The sequence below is a fragment of the Tursiops truncatus genome, chromosome 7 (genome assembly GCF_011762595.2).
Source record: "Tursiops truncatus isolate mTurTru1 chromosome 7, mTurTru1.mat.Y, whole genome shotgun sequence".
NCBI classification, from domain to species: Eukaryota; Metazoa; Chordata; class Mammalia; order Artiodactyla; family Delphinidae; genus Tursiops; species Tursiops truncatus.
Genome location: NC_047040.1, coordinates 74,561,315 through 74,581,329, shown reverse-complemented (window position 1 = coordinate 74,581,329; position 20,015 = coordinate 74,561,315). Strand labels below are relative to the sequence as shown.

General features: G+C 46.6%; 1 protein-coding gene across 7 annotated transcripts; it reads right to left on the bottom strand.

Moving 5' to 3' along the window:
- Window positions 1-1,788: 1,788 nt before the first annotated feature.
- NR4A2 (nuclear receptor subfamily 4 group A member 2) lies at window positions 1,789-19,599 on the bottom strand. 7 transcript variants are annotated; one of them, XM_033860170.2, is made up of 8 exons: window positions 19,074-19,599; window positions 7,401-7,524; window positions 6,049-6,914; window positions 5,120-5,249; window positions 4,558-4,721; window positions 3,443-3,645; window positions 2,865-3,043; window positions 1,789-2,714 (listed from the first exon to the last, which is right to left on the bottom strand). In XM_033860170.2, the coding sequence occupies exons 3-8, from the start codon at window positions 6,910-6,912 to the stop codon at window positions 2,458-2,460; spliced, it is 1,797 nt and encodes a 598-aa protein (XP_033716061.1). In that variant the 5' UTR covers window positions 6,913-6,914; window positions 7,401-7,524; window positions 19,074-19,599; the 3' UTR covers window positions 1,789-2,457. The 7 variants fall into 7 exon arrangements, with proteins under 7 accessions (XP_033716061.1, XP_004321422.1, XP_004321424.1 ...); XM_004321374.4 differs by lacking the exon at window positions 19,074-19,599 and adding an exon at window positions 9,204-11,196; XM_004321376.4 differs by lacking the exon at window positions 19,074-19,599 and adding an exon at window positions 9,204-11,196 and having other exon boundaries at window positions 6,049-6,736.
- Window positions 19,600-20,015: the final 416 nt, after the last annotated feature.

Genomic DNA, 20,015 nt, shown 5'->3' with positions numbered 1-20,015 from the left:
GCCCCTGAGTTACCTGTAGAGAAACGCATCTCTTGAAAATAACCTTAAATTACCACGGAGACCTGCCTTATCTCTATTGCCCGACCCGCAAAACATGTCTTTTTTTTTTTTTTAAGGAAGAAAAGGCAAAGTAAAAATAACCTGAGAACTCTCCTGGAAATTTACTGTTCTAACTCTGCATTTTAAAAATAATAACACGTTCTGTAAATTTCAATGACCCGGAGGCCAGTTGAAATCCACCAGGGCCAACGAAGAAAACCACCCCCATCCTGCACTTTCTATGAATTCACAGCTGCCCAGAGGCAAAACTGGCTGGACCTCCACCCCCCAAGGACCAGGTCGCTGAGAGGAAGCTGGTACCAGAAGTGGCTTCTACAGTGTTAGTTACTTTCTTTGCTAAAAGTTGGTGCTGGGTGGAATCCTAGAGACTTTGGTATAACTTGTTTGTATCTGACAAGACCCAGGACCTGACACATGGATATTTTGTCCTTTACCTGAGAAACTTTTAAGACGGAAATATTATTCTAAAACTGCAAATTGAACCTCATCACTATTCACTGAAGGAGGAAAACAAAAAGTTGTAAGAAATGCCTCTACTGTTCTGCTCTATGCCAAACACCACTGACCCAAGGCCCAAAGGGACCAAAATGCTTGGTTCTTCCTCCAAGATCCTTTACAAGGGGTGGGAGAAATCAGAGATTATATTTAATACACTCCAAATCCATGTTGACTTTCTGAGTCTTAAAAAGATACTTTCTAAACATTGTGCAAGACAAAAACTTGATAGGACTTCGAACCTTGCAAAATTTCAAAAGCTGTTAGGTCTCCTGAACTTCTCTTCTGAAAGCTGCACTGACTGGCAAAGTTATCAGAAGAGTTGAGATATTCTCATCTGATTCTGATAAATGTAGGTTGCCACACTGGAAAATTCCGGTTAAGGAAAAATACTGTACAGAATTCTCTGGATAATGACTTCAATTTCCCAGTTCCTTTTGCCAGAATAGGTCTAAACTGTCAGAAACTCAGATTTTGAACAAGTGACCTATCCCAGATCAATCTCCAACTCTGTCTATTGTATATTGCTATTTAGTCATCATTGTTCCTAACCCAGAAAGAAGACAAAATTCTGTTCATTTACATAGTTTATTGTTGTAAACATTAAAATTGTCTTTCTCAAAGAAAGAATTTATCAGGAAAAAAAAAATCAGCGTCTCTAACTGTCATACACCATAGAAAAAAAGGCAGTGACTCATATCGTGTGCCATACTGGAAATATACAAAGAAAAATACTACAGAATATGGCAATATTAAAATTCTTACTCAAACATAAAATAATATATTAACTGACAATCTTAGACATTAAAACAAAAAACAAAAAAATTCAAAGTGCTCAGTAATTTCCAGGGAGTTATGTATATTATAAGCACTCTGGAAACGGTCAAAAGCTGCTGCATGCAAGTTCTGTTTAGCTTTAGACAACAAAATAATCAAGATATAAACTTTCTTTTATCAACATCAACGGTACATACAACACTTACAAACAAGGAATGTTGGACGGTGTTACAAACACTATGTGTCCCTTTTGTCAGGATTTTCTGATGTGTAATACTTGTGCCCACCTATTTTACAATTGAGAAAATGTTTAAGCTCAGGTAACTACCAATCTTTATAAAATCTAACAGACTACATAGTGTCTGAAATACTATTTATATAATATAGACATTACTGAAGTAGCAAGTGCCTATAACATTTTCAACCTAGAATCAACATGCTTGTCCCTTTTTTGTGGTTATTTCTTTTTTCTTTTTTTTTTTTTGCAAACACACTTATCTTTTAGAATTTGTAATATTTATTCATAAATAGGCACAAAATAATTTAAAAAGCCAAACTGCATTGGGTAAATTTACAAGCCTTTGCCTTCTTCAACTCATGCCACCCACGCAACATTTAGTTTTACTATATATTACAGCTTTCTTTACAGCAGAAAACTTTGAAGTCTTTTAAAGGGCAATACTTGTGGGTCCCCTTACAATGTGGGTGTGTGTGTATGTGTCTATGTGTATTACATTTGTCTTAACTGCAACAACCAAACATGGCCAAATGTTTTCCGTCATACATTAAGAAGCTTCCTTCTGAACAATAAAATGATTTTTAAACTGATAATAAAAAGTTTATACCACTGTATTGTGTGTAGTCCGTGTTCTAAATCCAGGATGCCCCGGAGCCAAAATGCCCTTTCAGGTTCTGCCTGCAGGTTAGGAAATAGTAACAGTTTTTGCTTTTGTTGTTGTTTGTTTGTTTTGTTTTCTTTAGAGATCAAGGGCCAAGGTGTATGGAAGGGGTGGGGGCCGGCTAGAGCTGAGGCAGCTCAGGGGTATCTCTGTGCCCTTGTGACTTGCCCCCTCTGGACAGTTTTAGGTTTCTTTCCAGTTTCTTTGAAGTGCATGGAAGGAGGTCTTAGAAAGGTAAAGTGTCCAGGAAAAGTTTGTCAATTATTGCTGGTGGTGGTACCAAATCTTCCAGTTTCAGGTAGAAAATGCGCTGTAGCCCCTGCGTGCAAAGCGTACGGAGTTCTGGAAGCTTCCCCAACAGTTTGGACAAATAGTTGGGGCGGTTCAAACCCCCATTATTGAAAGTCACATGGTCTTTGAGACAATTTACAATCTTGTTTTGCAGCTCCTCCACTCTCTTGGGTTCCTTGAGACCGTGTCTCTCTGCAGAAAACACAACCAGAAACAAAAGAGGAATGCACCGAGCAGTTAGCTAGCTGACAGGACCAGGGAGGGTCGGCAGGCAGCAAGGGAAAACCGGGACGAATCCCACTGGGCAGTTCTGGAGAAGTGCCCTGTGCCTGTGGTACTGACCTGTGACCATAGCCAGGGCAGCAATGCAGGAGAAGGCAGAAATGTCGATGTTCATATTCTGCAAGTTGGAGGAGAATTCAACAATGGAATCAATCCATTCCCCAAAGCCACGAACGCATTGCAACCTGTGCAAGACCACCCCATTGCAAAAGATGAGTTTACCCTCCACTGGGTTGGACCTGCAATTAATACCAAAGAGAGGGGGAGGGGGAGAAAAAGAGAGAGAGAAAAAAGCTAAACAACTAATTACTTGAAGAGCAATAAATGAGGGATTTAAGAGGCACCTAATTACCAAAGAGTTAATAAAACGTAGGCCAGTGGACCTTGAAAGGGTTTAATTTCATAACAATCAAGAATGCCCCCTATCCCACCTCCATTCCATTCATCTAAGGCTTCTGCCCTCACTCCTTCCCTTCTCTTCCTTTTATCTACTCTCCTTTCCTTCCTTTCCCCCTCATTTACTTCCCGTTCTGTTCTCCTCTCTTTCCCCCTTTTCTTTCCCTCTTCCTCTTTCTTTTCCTTTCTTGATTCCTCTCTTCCTCCATTCCCAGCCTTCCTGGATCGCCCTCTCCATTTACCTGTATGCTAATCTCAGCACAAATAGTTCTAGGAAAGCCGACTCGAAAAGCAGGTCCTGGTCGGCTTTGGGCAGGTCAGCGAAGCCCGGGATCTTCTCTGCCCAGCCCCTGATGATCTCCATGGAGCCAGTCAGGAGATCATAGAATTGCTGGATATGCTGGGTGTCATCTCCACTCATCTGATAGTCAGGGTTCGCCTGGAACTGGAATTTCATTTTAAAAAGCACTTAATGAGGTTCTCTAAAATATATAACCCGTGAAATTGCTAACCTCGTTTCTAGTAGGGGAGCCAGGTTTTTATAACAATTAAACCTCTCTCTGACCAGTAAGGAAATTAGATGTTCCGGGGCAATTAATTCAATTAGGGATGGTGCTATGAGGTCGCTGCTTTAAATATGTAAATTACCATTTCCATACAGACTAAATACGGTGCCAACCAGCCCTGGGAAACGTTCACTCTTATCTCCACAAAACAATTGACACGTTAGTATTCATGCCAGTCCCAGAGTGGGTCTCGAGCAGAGACGCCCTTTGCAAATCTCAATCAAATTGCAGTGGCTCGTAGGTTTGCTTCCAGGTTTGCCCGGCACACTTCCTCCATTTAAAGCGCACACATTTCTCATGGCTGGGGTAAAAGAGGAATCTGACCACTTGATTTCCCCGCCCACTGCCATTCCTTATACCCCCTTCTCTTCCCCTTCCCTGACCCGGGAGGAGGCATCCCTCACCCTGACGGCACCAGAGAGAATGAGGATTAAATCATCTCCATGGAGGACTGGTGATAGAACCCAAGCGGGGGCTTTTCCACTGCCTCTGGTTTAGGCATCAGAGGCACTGGTGTGTGTGTGTGTGTGTGTGTGCACCGTGGTGCTGGGAAGGGGCCTCACAGAGGTTTGACCACTGTGGCCTACCCTCTCTTCCTTCCTCTGCCCTGTCCTCACGTCTGCAGCCCTAGCAACGCCATCTGTCTTCTGTGGCCCTGCCCAGAGCTGTGAAGCCACAGCCTCGCATGCTTCCTTTATCCCTTGGGCCTGGGGGTTAGTGATGGGTGTGGGGAAGGGGTCCTGCCCATCTGTCAGTTGTCCGAAGGATCCCCCCCCGCGCCAGCTTCTTACCCTGGAATAGTCCAGGCTGGTCATAGCCGGGTTGGAGTCGACATGGGCCCTGACGAGGGCACTGATCAGACTCACCGGGGGCGAGGGGGGAGAGGGCTCCTGTGGGCTCTTCGGTTTCGAAGGTAAACGACCTCTCCGGCCTTTTAAACTGTCTGTGCGAACCACTGCAAAGGAATCGCCGGGTGAGGGCAAGCAAGATCCAGCTGCTGCCTGGGCCCCTCCCCGGGGGAAGGCCGCAGCCGCGGGGCGCCCGGCGGGGCGGGGCAGCGCCCCACCGCTTGTAAAGCCTTATACTGACAAGAAGCGTAAAAAGGGGGGGGGGCGTTGTTTCATGTCGTCTTCCCAATGGGTCGTATAGTTAAAGGTGGGAAGGGCCTGGCGGCTTTCTCTAGGGCAGGATGGGCTAGCAGGCAGCTGCCGAGTCGTAGAGGCCAGAGGCCGGTGCGGGGGAAGCAGGAGACCTCCCCCAGCCCCCGCCCCGGCTCTGGGAAGTGGGTTTGGGGCAGGAGCAGAAGCTTCCCAAAGGCGCAGACTGGGGAGTGGGCTGCTGGCCCCAACCTACCTTCTTTCACCATCCCAACAGCCAGGCACTTCTGAAATCTGCAGTACTGACAGCGATTCCGGCGCCGCTTGTCCACTGGGCAGTTTTTATTTGCTAAACACACGTATTTCGCGTTTTTTTGCACCGTGCGCTGCAAAAGGAGACAATACAGGCCGGAAAAAAAATTTTTTTTTTCTCTTGAAAATCCAACACAATTCAGGGAATCCAGACACAATTTCTGAACGGCCGGCCGGGATCCACACACCCTCCCCATAAACAAACACATACACAACTCCTTTTTATTTTTTTCTTTTTCCTTTTCTTTCTCTCTCTTCTCTTTTTCCTCCCCCAGGGCATTTAACAGAAGAAAATTGATAGCGTTAACATTTGAGCTAACCTTGCCGCTCCTCGCTGTGTTTTATATGCCAAGAGAAGAAGGAGACGCTCAGTAAATACAAATCCGTGGGCATTCATATTATTTACATTCCTTAGAGACCTTCTCTATTTAAAATGATAAGATTATTCAATCAGGATGGCGAAATAAAGAGATCACTTAATTTGACCATAGGGAATTCTGTTCCACTTGGTTAGCTCAGACACGGTTCTCTGTCCTAACCAATTTCAATCTGAACAGAGAAGACAGCTCCTAGCACATGCAAATGACCCTCTTCCAACTCAGCTCCGGCAACTTCGGGCGGGGGCTCGCCGGGTCGGCTGCGTGCGGGGGATGCGACCCCGGGTCTCCCGGTCTTCCTACTTCCCTTTCCAAGGCACCCAGAAGCCTCCGCCGCAGCCCAGGGGCGGCTGCAGGGCAGCCCCCGTGGACCCCGGGAGTCGGACGGTCAGGGGCCAGTTGGCGCCGGGCGCCTGCACCCCGGTGGAACCAGCACTCTGAGGCTCCGGGCACTAGGGGGCCCCGACCTGCCTCCTCCGCCCCCGTCCTGGCTCACCTTAAAGAACCCTTTGCAGCCCTCACAGGTGCGCACGCCGTAGTGCTGGCAGGCCGCGTTGTCGCCGCACACGGCGCACAGCCCCTCGTTGGAAGGGGAGCCCCGCGACGGCGGCGAGGGCACCTGCGTGTCGAGCAGCTGCGACGCGTGACCGATCTGCAGGCCGGGGAAGCCCATGGACGCGGGCTTTCGGATGGGGTTGGGCACAGCGAAGGTCTGCCCGTCCACCACGTGGTGGCTGCTCGCCGGCTCCGGGTTCATGGGGACGTGCAGGGGCCCGTCGAAGCGCATCTGGCAGCTAGACACGGGGGTGCCGGGGGGCGACTGCTTAAAGGAGAAGAGGGAGAGGCGGGAGACCGGCGTTTTCCTCTGCTCAATCATGTGCGTGGTGGCCACGTAGTTCTGGTGGAAGTTGTGGAGGGAGCCTGGGTCGTCCCACATGGGGCTGTGCTGCACCTGGAAGCCCGGGGTGGTGGGCGTCGGGGGAGAGGAGGGCTTGTAGTAAACCGACCCGGAGTGCGGCATCATCTCCTCGGACTGGGGGGGCAGGTGGCTGTGTTGCTGGTAGTTGTGCATCTGAATGTCTTCTACCTTAATGGAGGACTGCTGTCCGGACAGGGGCATTTGGTACAAGCAAGGTGGCTTGACGTCGTAGCCTGTGCTGTAGTTGTCCATAAAGGTACTGAAGCTGGGGAGAGAAGTGGTGGCAGTGATTTCAGTGTTGGTGAGGTCCATGCTAAACTTGACAAACTCTGGAGTTAAGAAATCGGAGCTGTATTCTCCCGAAGAGTGGTAACTGTAGCTCTGAGAAGCGGGGCTGGCTCCTTGAGGCGAGGACCCATACTGCGCCTGAACACAAGGCATGGCTGGAAATGAAACAGGGTAATATACACTCAGCCTGGTCAACTGAACACTTTCTCCCGGGCTCGGGTACACCTGGAGCTACACCGGCAGCCCGCGGCGGTCAGAGAGCACGTAGGGGCGCGAGAGGAAGGGCGGAGAGTGCGAATACTGAGGAGCGAAATAGTGCAGGACAAGGAAAGACGGATCCAATAAAGACCCAGAACTAGAAAGCTATTACAGTCTCCATTCCCGGATATTTCCAGCGCCTCCCCCTCCGCCCCCTTTCATGGGTAATCCCTCTTCAATGAGCCTTTCCTCTGAAGCTCGGGTTCAGCAAGCTCAATCCAGAAATCAAGTTGAATTGCACAATGAGAAACTTGTTCCCGAAGGCGATGGGTCGGGGGAAAAACTTAAGTTACAGGGTTTGCTGGGAAAGATAGCATTGCCCTGTTTCTTGACGTTTACGGAACTCGGGGGAGGGAAAGAAAAAAAAATGAAGTTGCACTAACCTTCAGCTGAGTTACAGGCGTTTTCGAGAAAATTAAAGGTGGACAGTGTCGTAATTCAATGAAGGACAAAGTTTCCAAGATTTTTAGAAAAGCAGTGGAGAGCCCAGCCTGGCAGTTCTCCTCCCTGAAATAAAGACACAGGAAGCCTTAGGGTGACTTTCCGGACAGATTTAGCTGGGCATCTGTATCACCAGGCAGGCCCTTCTTGATTGTTTAATTGGAAATTAGTGTGTAGCCTTTATCAAACACCATTTAAAATGAATGTCTAAAAGAGATGGCTGGAAACAACAGAAAATTTCACCCATTGACTGTGTTGATCCTTGCAGAGAATACCTCTGAAGAAGGAAAGGTATTCCATGTACTTATTTATGATGAAATAAGTTGGCCCCTTTACTGGGTGTTTAGGGGCAGTGCAAGGGGAGTGTCATTTCCATTTTAGTTTAATTCAAAACTAAATAAGAAGAAACTGGGGTTTAATAAAATACAGCATTGGAACCTTCTCTTGAATTTTTTTTTCCTGTGGTGAAACTGGCTTTTCATCTAGGAAGCAGGGAAGGAAGTATAAGTCAAGAATATAAAATGTGAAAACAATCTCTTCCTTCACCCCCTAGGAGTTACAAAATGTTAGCAAGGCCCAGGTAGCCCTGAAGGCAATCTTAATGGAAGCATCTGGATTTCCTAAGAGCTTTTGACGGAGCACTGGGTTTGGAGATCCAGGTGAATGGGCATTCACTTCTCCAAGAAATTTGTCTTTCATCTTTAATGGCCAAGAGGTGGAAACAGGGGACCCTATTTTTTCAGAAGCATCTTAAGTCAGTTGCAGGGAGAGGGAAATGCTGCATATCCAATAGTGGCACCGGTGTTAGAAGCACCTCTCAACATAGCAAGCTGAGCACCTTTCCTATCCAGCCTTCCACAATCTGCCCTCTTGCTGGAACAAGGCATTCTTGTGTCCTAGTACTTTTCAGATGTTCCCACTTGGAAGGCATTCTAGAGCACAGACGACTTTATTACTAATGAAAAAGAAAGCCAAACATCCAATTCTGTTCTCGTCCCCCACCCCCCTTCATAATCTTGCTTCATGGAGGAGGGAGGGTAACCAGAAAAAGTAAAGAAAGGAGACTCTTGACCCTCACAGCCCTTGACAGATATGCCTGTGCTGGATATTAACCCTCTGGTAACTTCGCAGCTTCAATAACGACTCTAAATAGTCTGTCCCTCTGTCTCTGCCTCTCTGACAAACTCACTAACACAAGCGCGGCACATGTCAAAACCAGAAATTTCAAGCAACTTAGTAACAGGTCACTCTACCAACCGCCCCTCCTCACTCAACAATACCCAAGAGACACGGGCACGCTGGCCAGCCGCGATGATACAGTTCCCAAGCAACACATAAACTGAAGAACTTTCACTCTCCCTGTCACTTTGTGGGCAGCGTCCAGGTCCCTCGTATACACAGGACTTGGAGTCTACGTGTCCAAAGACCACAATCAATTCCGCACCAAGAGCAAACTTTGCGCACATTTCCGCGTGTTAAGTCCGCAGCTCCCGAAACTGTGCAAGCCTCCCTTTCTCGTCCACCAATGAGGAGCCTGGAAGCCTCTGTTGGGTGGCAAAGCAGGAGTTCCGACAAATGCCCTCTGTAGCTGCGCACACCTACTCCCCATCCTCCGGCCCCACTCGCGCTCCGCGCCTTCGGCGCCCACCTCCAGAGAACCTGCACCACACAAGCGGGAAGAAGAGACGTGCAAAAACAGAAAGAAGGATAAAAGAACGCGAGCTGTACGGGCTGCACCTACTCACTTAGGAGTTCTCCGTGTCTCTCTTCATTCATTCAACTCGGCCAAAGTGTAGTTCCCTTCGGGAGTCGGGGTGGCAGGGTCGGGGAGGGGTGGGCGAGAGGGGCGAAGGGAACGGAGGCGCCGAGAGCGGGGAGGGAGCAGGGGAAGGCGGCGGCTGGGCAGGCGAGCGGGACCGAGGAGCCTAGCGCGAGCCACCGGGCGGACTGGCCCTGGCCGCCAATGTGCCTTTGTTTATGTGGCTCGCGCTGCCGCTGCCAACATTCACCTAAAGTCTCCGCGCGTCAGCGCGCGTCAGCGGCCTGCCGCCCAATCGCCGAGCCGCCGCGCTCCCCAGACTCCTGGCCGGCGCTCGCTTTGGTATATTTCCGACCTGACGTCACGAGCAGGGCCGATTTTAAGGTGGGAACCGTTCAGGGTTCACCTTGGTAGCCAGCGAGGTTTTTTTTTTTTTTTTCCCTTTTCCGAAAGAGGTGTGACCTCTCCACTCAGGTCTGCGCAGCCCACAGAGCCTCGACATCTCCCCTCCCCTCCCCCCACCCCCGGCTAATCCCCGCGCCGCCGAAGGGGTCCGGCAGCTCACAGGTGGGGGAGGGTGCAACAAAAGCCCGAGCGGGAGGGGACCCAGGCGTGGGCCAGGTAGCCAGCACCTGGAATCGCACGAGACGGGGCGTGCCTGGCAGCACGCTAACCTCGCCCACCCACAATTGCCACCCCCGTTAGCGGAAGCGAGTACAGATGTCCCATGACACGAGACGCTCGGAGGGCTCAGGCAATTGGGGTGGGATTTCCCTTGTCCAGTGCACCCCCCTTTTCTCTTTTTTCCTGTCCCCGGCCTTCTCTTCTAGCATATTCTCCCTCTCTCTCTCTCTCATACACACACACACACACACACACACACACACACACTCCAAGGTGGAAGAGAGTAGGTATGGCCTATTTTCTATGTTCCCTTCTTTCCTTGCAGTGCTCACGTGCGAGGGAAGACGTGGTGCGTGGGGAGGGAAGCGGAAAGGAGAGGGTAGCCAGTGACCCAGCCCTTCAGGGACCCCAAAAGTCAAAGTGAGGCGTCACCCACTTTCCTTTCTCAGACAATGCAGCCGAGCGCCGGGCAACAGGTGTGTTCTGCAGAAAGGTGCCCCAGCCTCACCTTGTACCAACTCTCATACTTTGACACTCCTGGGTGCCCATCAACTCGTGTCTTTCCACAAGTTTTAGGGAAATAAATCTACCCTCCTCTGAAGCACAAGGGCTCTCGAAGCTTCAATCTGAGAGCCAAGAGGGAAAGACTAAGCATGGGGGAAGCGGCGGGGAGAGGGGGGCGTCTAGATCTCTGCGAGGCGTACGGTGTGTGCGTTCAGCCTTCCCAGGAGTGGGGCCCGGCGGGCGACCGGAGCTCGCCGCACCCCTGCAGCCGCCCCAGCCGCCCCAGCCGCCGCAGACTCCGCTTCTCAAGTCAATCCACCTCCAAGCTGAGGGCGCAAGGCGCTTTCTAGCAAAGAAACGCCGCTTCTCCCGGGAGCAGGCCCCCTTCCGGGTTCCTGGGCTAGAGCTGGACGGGCCTCGGGGCTTCTCCCATGGGGCTGGGGAGTTAACGGGGGAGGGAGGGTTCGGAGGTGTCCCCCTCCTCCGCCCAAGAAGACTTCCAGCCGCCCCTCCCTCTCGGCGTAGCTCGCTTCCAGGCTCGGGGCCCCTTTGCACACCCCCATCCTGGTGTTCCCAGTACAGGCGGGCCGAAATCGCCGTGGAGCTCTCCGCCTTACGGTGCCACTCAGCTCTAATCTGCACCCCAGCCTTTGCCCTCTCCCGCCGCCTCCTGCTCCCCGGCGGCTGGAGAGGCGTTGCCATCAGGTGCCCCGAGGCTGCCCCGAGAAGCTGCAGGCTCTTCTGCACCGCATCCTCGGGAAAACCTACGTGACCACCTTAAGTTTCCCCCAGATGTTGCGACTGCCGCTGCTGCTGCTGCTGCAGCCACCGCGGCGGCTCAGCGGTGCCCTAGCGGGCGCGAGAAAAAATAAAACCAGGAAGTGTGTGTGAGAGCGCGCGCACGTGTGCGTGCGTGCGTGTGTGTGTGTGTGTGTGTGTGTCTGTGTCTGTGTGGTGGGTGGGGGGGGTGGGGAATGTTGCGGTGGCGGGTGAAGGTGTGTAAGTAGGGGGATGAGAGGAGGAGGGCGAAGAATAGCTTATTAGCATGAGCTGGGTAGCGTCAGCGCCCTGTGGGCAGAAACGATTCCACGCGAACGAAAGGGAAAAAGTGAGAGTTTGGAGAGCAGGGGAGAAGGAAAGCGGTGGGGGTGGCGGTGACGCAGGGGCTCAGGCATTGACGCACCCGCCGGGCTGGGCCCAAAATAGCAGCAGCTCTAGCTCGGTGGCGCCCTCCCGGGTTCCCTTCCCCTTCCACAAGGGAGCAGGACGCGCGGCCTCGGGGAGCTTTCCTTGATCCCAGGGGTGGGCCGGGCTCCCAGCAGCTATTTTCAGGCCGTCGGAAATTCAAGCGCAGCCATGCTGGGGTGGCAGTTATTGTTTTTTAATATATTCCTCGGAAGGCGGGGGCCAGGAGAACTTTAAGGTTGTAACCATCCTTCTCCAAACACCAATACTCAGATCTAAGTAGGTACATTCCCTCCACATGCTCCTCCTCCCTTAAACCATTTAAAAAAACACTTGGCTTTAGCCTGGGTTGAGTCTGCGGGCAATTTGAAAATTCTCTCCTAGTAAGTGGGAAAATGTGCTGGAGTTCTTAAAGTGAGCTCCAAGGAAGACAAACATTGTAATGTGATGGGTTATTCTATAACAGCAACCTGTCGAGTCTGGCTTCTTGATAACAGAGCCTTTACTCAAGTCTTAAGGCACCCAAGATCGAGACGCAGTTTTCACAGCAGCTTATTATAACAATTATTAGTAACCGGAAATGGATTGAATAAATACAACATCAAAATGAGAAAAAAAGGTGGCTTTTTTTGCCTTCTATTCTACAATCCGTATGAATTTTCTCTTTCCTCAAATTCCTATTCTAGCTCCTAGGAAGTGTGTCTTCTTAGGAAGACACACCGGATGCAAGGCGGATAAACTCACTTAAAGACATTATTGGGTAAGCTATTTCTTGGGTTGGTATTTTTGGTAGGGCTCAGATGTGCTCGGGGTGGAAAGGATGCAGCAGACATTAGAAAGTGTAAAGAATGACCTCGCTCAAAGCTCCAGACTCCTGTGTCCCCACCAGATTCTGATGGAACAGTCTCAGTAGAAGGGCCAATGTCTGTAATTGACTGATCCTGTCAGTAGGGGGCCTGACTCCACAACGTTCAGGAAGATACATCACACACACACACAAACACACACACACACAGGCACATACACACACACAACTAGCTATTTACTACTTAGGCCAAGCCCCAGGAGAGCTTGCTGCAGGCCAAAATATTCATATTCTGCTGGAATTCATAAATAACTACAAATCTTTGATTCTCTTCTGTATTTCTCAAAAAGGGAAACAGTTTTAACACTGGAATTAGGTTCACAACAGATTTTCTTTATTTCCTCCTGTCCATGTTTAACTCACTGTTAGCTCACAGGGAGAAAAAAAAAGTCAAAATGGTAATAAAATCTTTCATTTTATCACCAAGCAGTTCAAATTTGGCATTTAGTTTGGAAAAATGAAAACATGTTTTAAAATCCTATGATTACATGTTTAAATAAATTATAGTTTAGAAGAGGATTCCTGTGGGTGTATTTGCTAGTACATAAGAGAATGCTTTTGTGAATAGAGGTTTAATTACACATATAATGGAATCAAAATGTAGAATTGAACAACCTTTTAGAAAATGTTCAAATGATGCTCTAGGCTAAAAGAAACTGAAATTCTGCATTTATATGACTGCAATCCTGCAAGATTCTTGAACATAAATAGATTCTTGAATATAAACTATTTTATAACTCGATTAAAATGACAATAATGTTTCTTTCAGGGCCCAGAATCTGATATAACTTTAAATTATTGCCATGTATAAATACATAAAGTTACCCCAAATGAAGGTCGGTGTTCTTAACAATTTACAATAAATGGGAATAAAATTGATCCTATCCATAAGTCGGACCTTCTTTTGAAACCAACTAAAACAAATTACAAAATTATTATTTCTATCAATATACAGTATTAGATGACCTCAGAAAAAGCATATAGGAAAATAATGTTACTATGTTATCTTTTATGATATTAGCCAATATTAAGCAGAACATATTTGTACATATATGGAAAAAATATTTTCATAAAAAAACAGTGTAAATAATGCATACTCACATCTAAACCAATGTATTTACTTTATGCAAGGCTAGGCTGATTATACTTAATAAAATTGAGATTTTGGTATAATTTAGAAAGCAAACATGGATTTAATTCCATAGGATTTTGTATCTTAATGCATGGGAAAGGGGTCTTTAGGGATTTATTTTACTATTCTCCCAAAATGTACTCAGAGTAGCTCTTAGCTCTTACAATTCAAATATAGTAAACAGATATACCTGTTATGCTATAAGAATCAAGGTAACTTGAAGACATTTCACAATAATATTAATTAATGGAACCTATGTTAAGCATAAAATGAGACATATTTTAAGTTATATTGGGACAATTTTCATGGCATTTGTTGCCATTCAGCAGGAAGTTTTACATTAGTGATAGAAGAAAGAAATTTTCACTTTGAAATAAACTCAGTTTCTGAAAATACAAAATCATTTTTTAATATGGACGGTTTTTGGTTATTTGCTTTGCCATTTCACTTGCCTTAATAAGATATTAATCAACCAATCATTTGTTCCTCTTTTATGAGATGCCTAGAGAATAAGTCAAATACTCAGCTGGTAATTCACATTTTGGATAGTTGTGGCTTTTGCTCAGTATAACCCAGCCCATTTTTCACTCCAAACCACTTAATGCAAAGACTTTAAAAATTGTTTCTTGCTTTGATACAGTACTCAGTTCTAGAAATGTGGAAAGATGTGCAGAAGAAAACAGCACTGTTTTTTTCTAGAAGCATCTACTTATAAATTAAAATTCTAAAACTGAACATATGGTAAAACCTCATGCCACTCAAAAAGTATTTTGCATAATAAAAATCCTTCATCTTTTCTCTAACTCTTGACTCTCAGTAACCATCTCCTAAATATTTACTTTAAATTAACCACTTAAAATTTTCTTTTTATTGTTGTGGTAAAAGACACATAACATAAAATTTACCATCTTACATTTGTAAGTGTACAGTTCAGTGATGTTATATACAGTCATGCTGTTGTGCACCAATCATCACCATCCACCCCCATAACTCTTCATCTTATAAAACTCTAACTCTATAACCATTAAACAATAACTCTCCATTCTCCCCTCCTCCCAGCCCCTGGCAATCACCAATATTTTCTTATGTAAAAATTCTTCTTGATTAAGCAAGGAAGGGTTACTTTGGTTTTAGATTTCCTTGCTGATTTCACTAAACATGGGAGTCATTAAAATGTACAGAGTCCTGAAAGACACTTTAAAGATTCTGAAAATAAGTTGCTATATGCTAAGAATATATCGCGGACACTTGGAATTCTAGAAGTAGCTGATAACATTAGTAACCACCACAGTATTACATAGGATTTTCTTTTAGTAGATAAAATACATACACTTTGCAACAGTTTTCATATGTATATCATAGTTGTTTAGTTTTTGTTTTACCTTTAATTATAAAATAACCATTTTTGATTTTTTTCCCTCAGACTAACTGGCGTATAGGAACTTCTCAATTTAATAAAAAATGAAGACATGTTATTGATATATTATGACAGACATATATGCCATTTTTTTAATCATAATTCTGCAATTATCAAGCCTACAATTTTAACACTACAAAAGTAACTTATAGCAAGGACCCTTATAGTGATAAGTAATAAATCTAATTACCATATCCTTTGAATAGATGTAATATAAATTTCATCACTCACTTAAAAGTTCTAAAGTTAACAGCATAAACTTGAAGTTGAGTAATTAAGTAATCCTTATATAGACACTTATTAAAGTATTTATACATATTATCTTAAATCTACATCTATCATTTTGCCAATTAAAATTAGGACTTTAATTGCAATTAAGTAATTTAATTGCCAATTGAACAGCAAAATTGCTAAGTGACTAATTTTAATGCCTATTTTAATTACCAATCATGACTGGGGAGGGAGCTAATCAAGTTACATCAAGCAGTACCAGAGTAATGATGTGAAGAAAAAAAAAAGCAGAACAAACATTCAAGGCTACACGCTTTAAAAAAAGAAACATAAATTAAATAAATGCAAACACAATCTTATAAATGTATAAAAATACTGTATTTCAATATCTGAATACAGAACATGAAATAGAGCAAGATTAATTAAAGAAGCCTCTGTCCATCTTCAAAGTAAGGAACACCAAATCAAAATTTTATGTGTTATTTACGTGGCCACCACACTAACCCAGGTGAAAACAAAGCTGCATATAGTCGAGAATAAAAGATTGTTTCCTGCTTGGCTGGTTAAATATTTACAGATTGACAGGTTTTTTAAAAACATGTTTAAATGAAAGGCTACACAAGAGAGAAACAAGTTTCCAATGCAGCAATGTGGTTTTAAGTTTGAAAAGCAAACAGGGCCAGTGCAGTGGGACTATATACTCTTTCCTGATGGCTCTCCTCCCCACACTCACTCTCTCAAATGAAGTATACCATTAGAGGTCTCATGCCTACCCATAACTTGTCCTATATTACCTTGAGAAAGGCATAAATCTGTCCTATCTTAAATATTTTAAAATACATTCATAGGTTAAAAAAAATAGAAAGCATCTAGGATTACATCACAATTAAAATTACTTAGAGCATGGGCAATATACCTTGTCCTAATAGTATTTCTTAATTTTCAATGAAAATATACCTTCCGGCTCAAGATTAAGACTGTAAACACCAGCAGGCAACCAAAAACTCTGGTGAAAATCTTGACCAATACAAACACATTTTCAAAAGTTTTCACATTCAAACAATTTCTCAGATCAGCAATATGGAAGGGCCATATTGAAAGAGGGAGGTGAAGTTGGGAGCTCAAAAAACAGGAAGTGATTCCCTGGTAGACAATAACAATACCACTACTTTCCAGCTATAGGGATCGCCTTGGCAGCCGGCCACCTCATCTAGAGTAACAATGGACAACCATGAAATCTTTGTTTAAAATAAGTCATGATGCAAGATACCTATCTTGTTTTTGCTACTATATATGTATACCAAATATACATAGTTTTTGTCTACAAATGGGCCGGAAATTATTCACCATGTATGTAATACAACTTCAGAAAAAGCAAATATTGCTGCTTAGGATTTTATGTACTAATGGACTTGAATTCTGAAATAAAGCACAGCAGGACTTTCAGCCTGGCTTTTGAAGAACATGTTAATAATCATGGGGCTTGACAGAAGCCTGCAATATCTGCTCATGACAATAACAGCTTTATAAGGCGAGTTCTGTGTGACTGGTTAAAGGACACACTCACTGTCTATTCAGAAGTCATGGAGATGGAGTCATTATTGACAACCTCACTACTGATCAAGGTTAAAACCCATTGAATGCCGACGCTACAGAGAGAAATACAACCTCAGCCATTAAAAGATTACCAAAAACAGTCTCCAGTAAGGGTTGCCATAACTCAGATATATCTTATTTTGTTCTGTATAAAATTTTCTGCTATTTACGTACACAAAAGATCTTATATCATTTGATAATCATTATCAAAATTATTGCCCTAACTCAAGCACTAGGCAACAAATCATCAGCCGTTACAAAAAGAGGAAAAAAAGGAGGAATATTATCTTGTAATTTAAAAATGAATATGAAACTTGCATGACTGAAAATATGTATATTTTCAGACTATGTCCATTTTGTGTATTTCGCTAGTTTATCAGTTCACATGAATTAATGTGGTTCACATATTGTTGGATGCAAAATCTTTTAAAAGATAGTATGTCTATAGCTTTTAGATATCCCTTAATAGGTAAAAGTTTAAAAGCAAAGTTATCGTAAATTATTTTACTTTTTTTTTTTACCCTTATTTCTTGTTTTTCAGTGTTGCCTCTCCTCATTAGTGAAGGAAAAAGGAGGGATACAGTAAAACACAACCACGTTTATAATCTGAAATTAGAGCCAATCAATTAAATATTTTATTAATCACCAGGATATTTTTTTAGAAGACCTGTGAAATATTACAGAAGCATTCCACTAGGATCTAACAGTGACCTCAGTATGCTGTCACTGAGATTTTGGGGGGGAAAAACACAAACGATCAGTATTACCACATCCAGGATTCAAGTCAAAGTACACACATAGTTGAGGGCGTGGAGGCGGGGAGGGAAGGGTATAGAAACTAGTTTACTAAGGAGGTCCTTCTTATCTTTCTTATATTTCATATTTCTAAGTACTTTTCCATAAGTTACTTTCCTAAGTTTAAGAATGACTGAAGTATAAAAAAGCAGAATTTCAAATAGTTAATAAATGGCTTTAGGAGTTACATTGAAACGACTCACAGAATACATAATTTTCTTAGGAGTCCTTTAATTTTCTGATTCAGAAAGTACGGTGTTCCTAAAGACTGCTCTTAAGTACCTAGCTCTGGAAATCATATTTTCCATTTCTCCATACCCTCATCGATTAGTATTTGGTCAGCTGATTGGCAGTTGCCGAGACAACGGTTTTGCTAAACTTGATAAACTTTATCAGCCAGAGGTGGGGGGGAGGGGGGCAAGACAGAAACGGATTTTACAGCCAGAATGGTGTGACAGAGCCCCTCAAACTACAAATAGACGTTACGAAATCTGAAACGTAGCTCTGTAGTTCAATTTATACCACAGAAACTGTGAGATGCTACCTTCCTGTTGTTATAACGTATCAGGTCAAGGGATATAAATTGTACCAGGTAATTCATTTTGCCGTTCAGAGAGCCATTAAGTTCCTCCCAGAATATACGTGATTGATACCCCTGGAGGTGAAAGGCTAAAGGAACCATATGGCAACATGTTGCATTCCGTATGCTATCTGCCCATCCGTGCTTAAGCTGCCATTAGCAACATCTGTACCTAACTGAAATCCAGCTGCGCCGACGCCGGCTGACGGAATTGTACTTGGGGGGGAAATCTAGCTTAGCGCCATTAACTTGAGACTTAGAGTCTATGTACCAGGACGGATGGAAGCTTTCACAATTAGACGAGACGACACAAATGCTTTATTAAAGTTTAATTTTGAACTCCCAATTAGCGAAACTGCATTACAAATCGACTGCAATTTCCTAGAAGGCACAGCAAGTTCTCTGCCTGCCTGCCACGTGCGAGAGGCTCCGGAGCCAGCTTCCCCAGCTACCGGCTGCAGAAAGGGGACGGTTCAGAGCTGCTCTCCGCATCCCAGGAAGTCCCTAAAATCCTCGCCAGCCCCTCCTTCCGCGGGGCGGGGGCGGGCGAGGACCAAACCCGCGGCGAGGGGGCGGGGGGAGGACTCAGATGTCCCCGGCGTTGGGAGGGAAGCAAGGGGTGGGAGTGGGCGGGGGAGGGGCGACGGGGGGGGGGGCCTACGCGGAGGGGGGGGGGGCCTGCGCGGAGGGGGGCGGGGGTCCTCTAGTATCCGGGCCTCTCCGGAGGAGCCTCAGCTAGTCACGCAGAAGTTTCTCTTTCGCTCTTCGCGCTACACACCCAGGTTGGCTTCCTGCGGGCAGGCCAGGGGTCCGGAGAGCGGGGGAGGAGACAGGAGACCCGGAAGGGCTGCCCGGCGTCCACACCCACCCCAGGTCCCCTCCCCCGACCCCAAACAAAGCCCCCATTCCAGGTCCAGGATACGTTACCTGCCTGGCGCTCCCGGCCCCTCGGTCACCGCGTCCCCCGCTGGGCGCGCCTTGGGCGGGTCCCGCTCCCCGGGACGCACAAAGTGGTCGCCCCCGGCCGGCTAAATCCCACTCTCTCGTCATGTTGGGGGCCAAGAAGGGGGAGCGGGGGAGGTGGAAGCGGAGGTTGGGGCAAGGAGAACTGACTGATAAAATTTTTTAAAAAAAGGAAAGAAAAAAGCAGCAGCCGGCGGGGCCCGGCCAGGGGCAGAAGAGGCCGGTTACGCTTCGGGGGTCTCGGGCGAGAGGGAGGGGTGGTGGGGGAGCGGCCGCCCGCCCCCCTCCCCCCGGTCCCCAGCGGCGACGGCAGCTGCACACACAGAAGCCCATTGTCGCCGGCGCCCGGCGTGCAGCCCCGCGGACTCGGCCCCGCGGCCAAGCGCGTCAGCGGCCCCGTCAGCCAGGCCGGGCTCCGTGACGCGCGCGCAGCCCGCGCTATAAATAACCAGCCGCCGGGCGGTTCGGGCGGCTTTCCAGTGACGCCGGGGCGAGGCGCGGGAGGAGGAGGGCGAAAGGAAACAATGAAACCGCCCGCCGCCCTCCTCCCCGGCCGCCCTGGGAGCTTCTCGCCGCGCTCCTCTGTCCCCGCCCCGGCCCGCCCTGCCCGGAGCAGAGCGCGCGTGTGGGAAGGACCTCACAGAGCCTGCGTCCCCCGAGCCCGCCAGGAGACTCGGGGGTTGGGACCCATCGCTCTCCCCCGGGGCGGGAGGGCTGCTGCTTACACACCGGGGAACGGGCCGGGGGAGGGAACTTGGCGACGAGTTTAGCGAATGGGTCGCTGTGTTACTTACTCCCAGACTGATTTAAACAACTTGATGCTTGCTCCGACGCTTTCCCACACCCATTCTAATACAGGTCGGGTGTGTTTATGGCAGTAAACGCTCCCTTCAAAACACAACACTT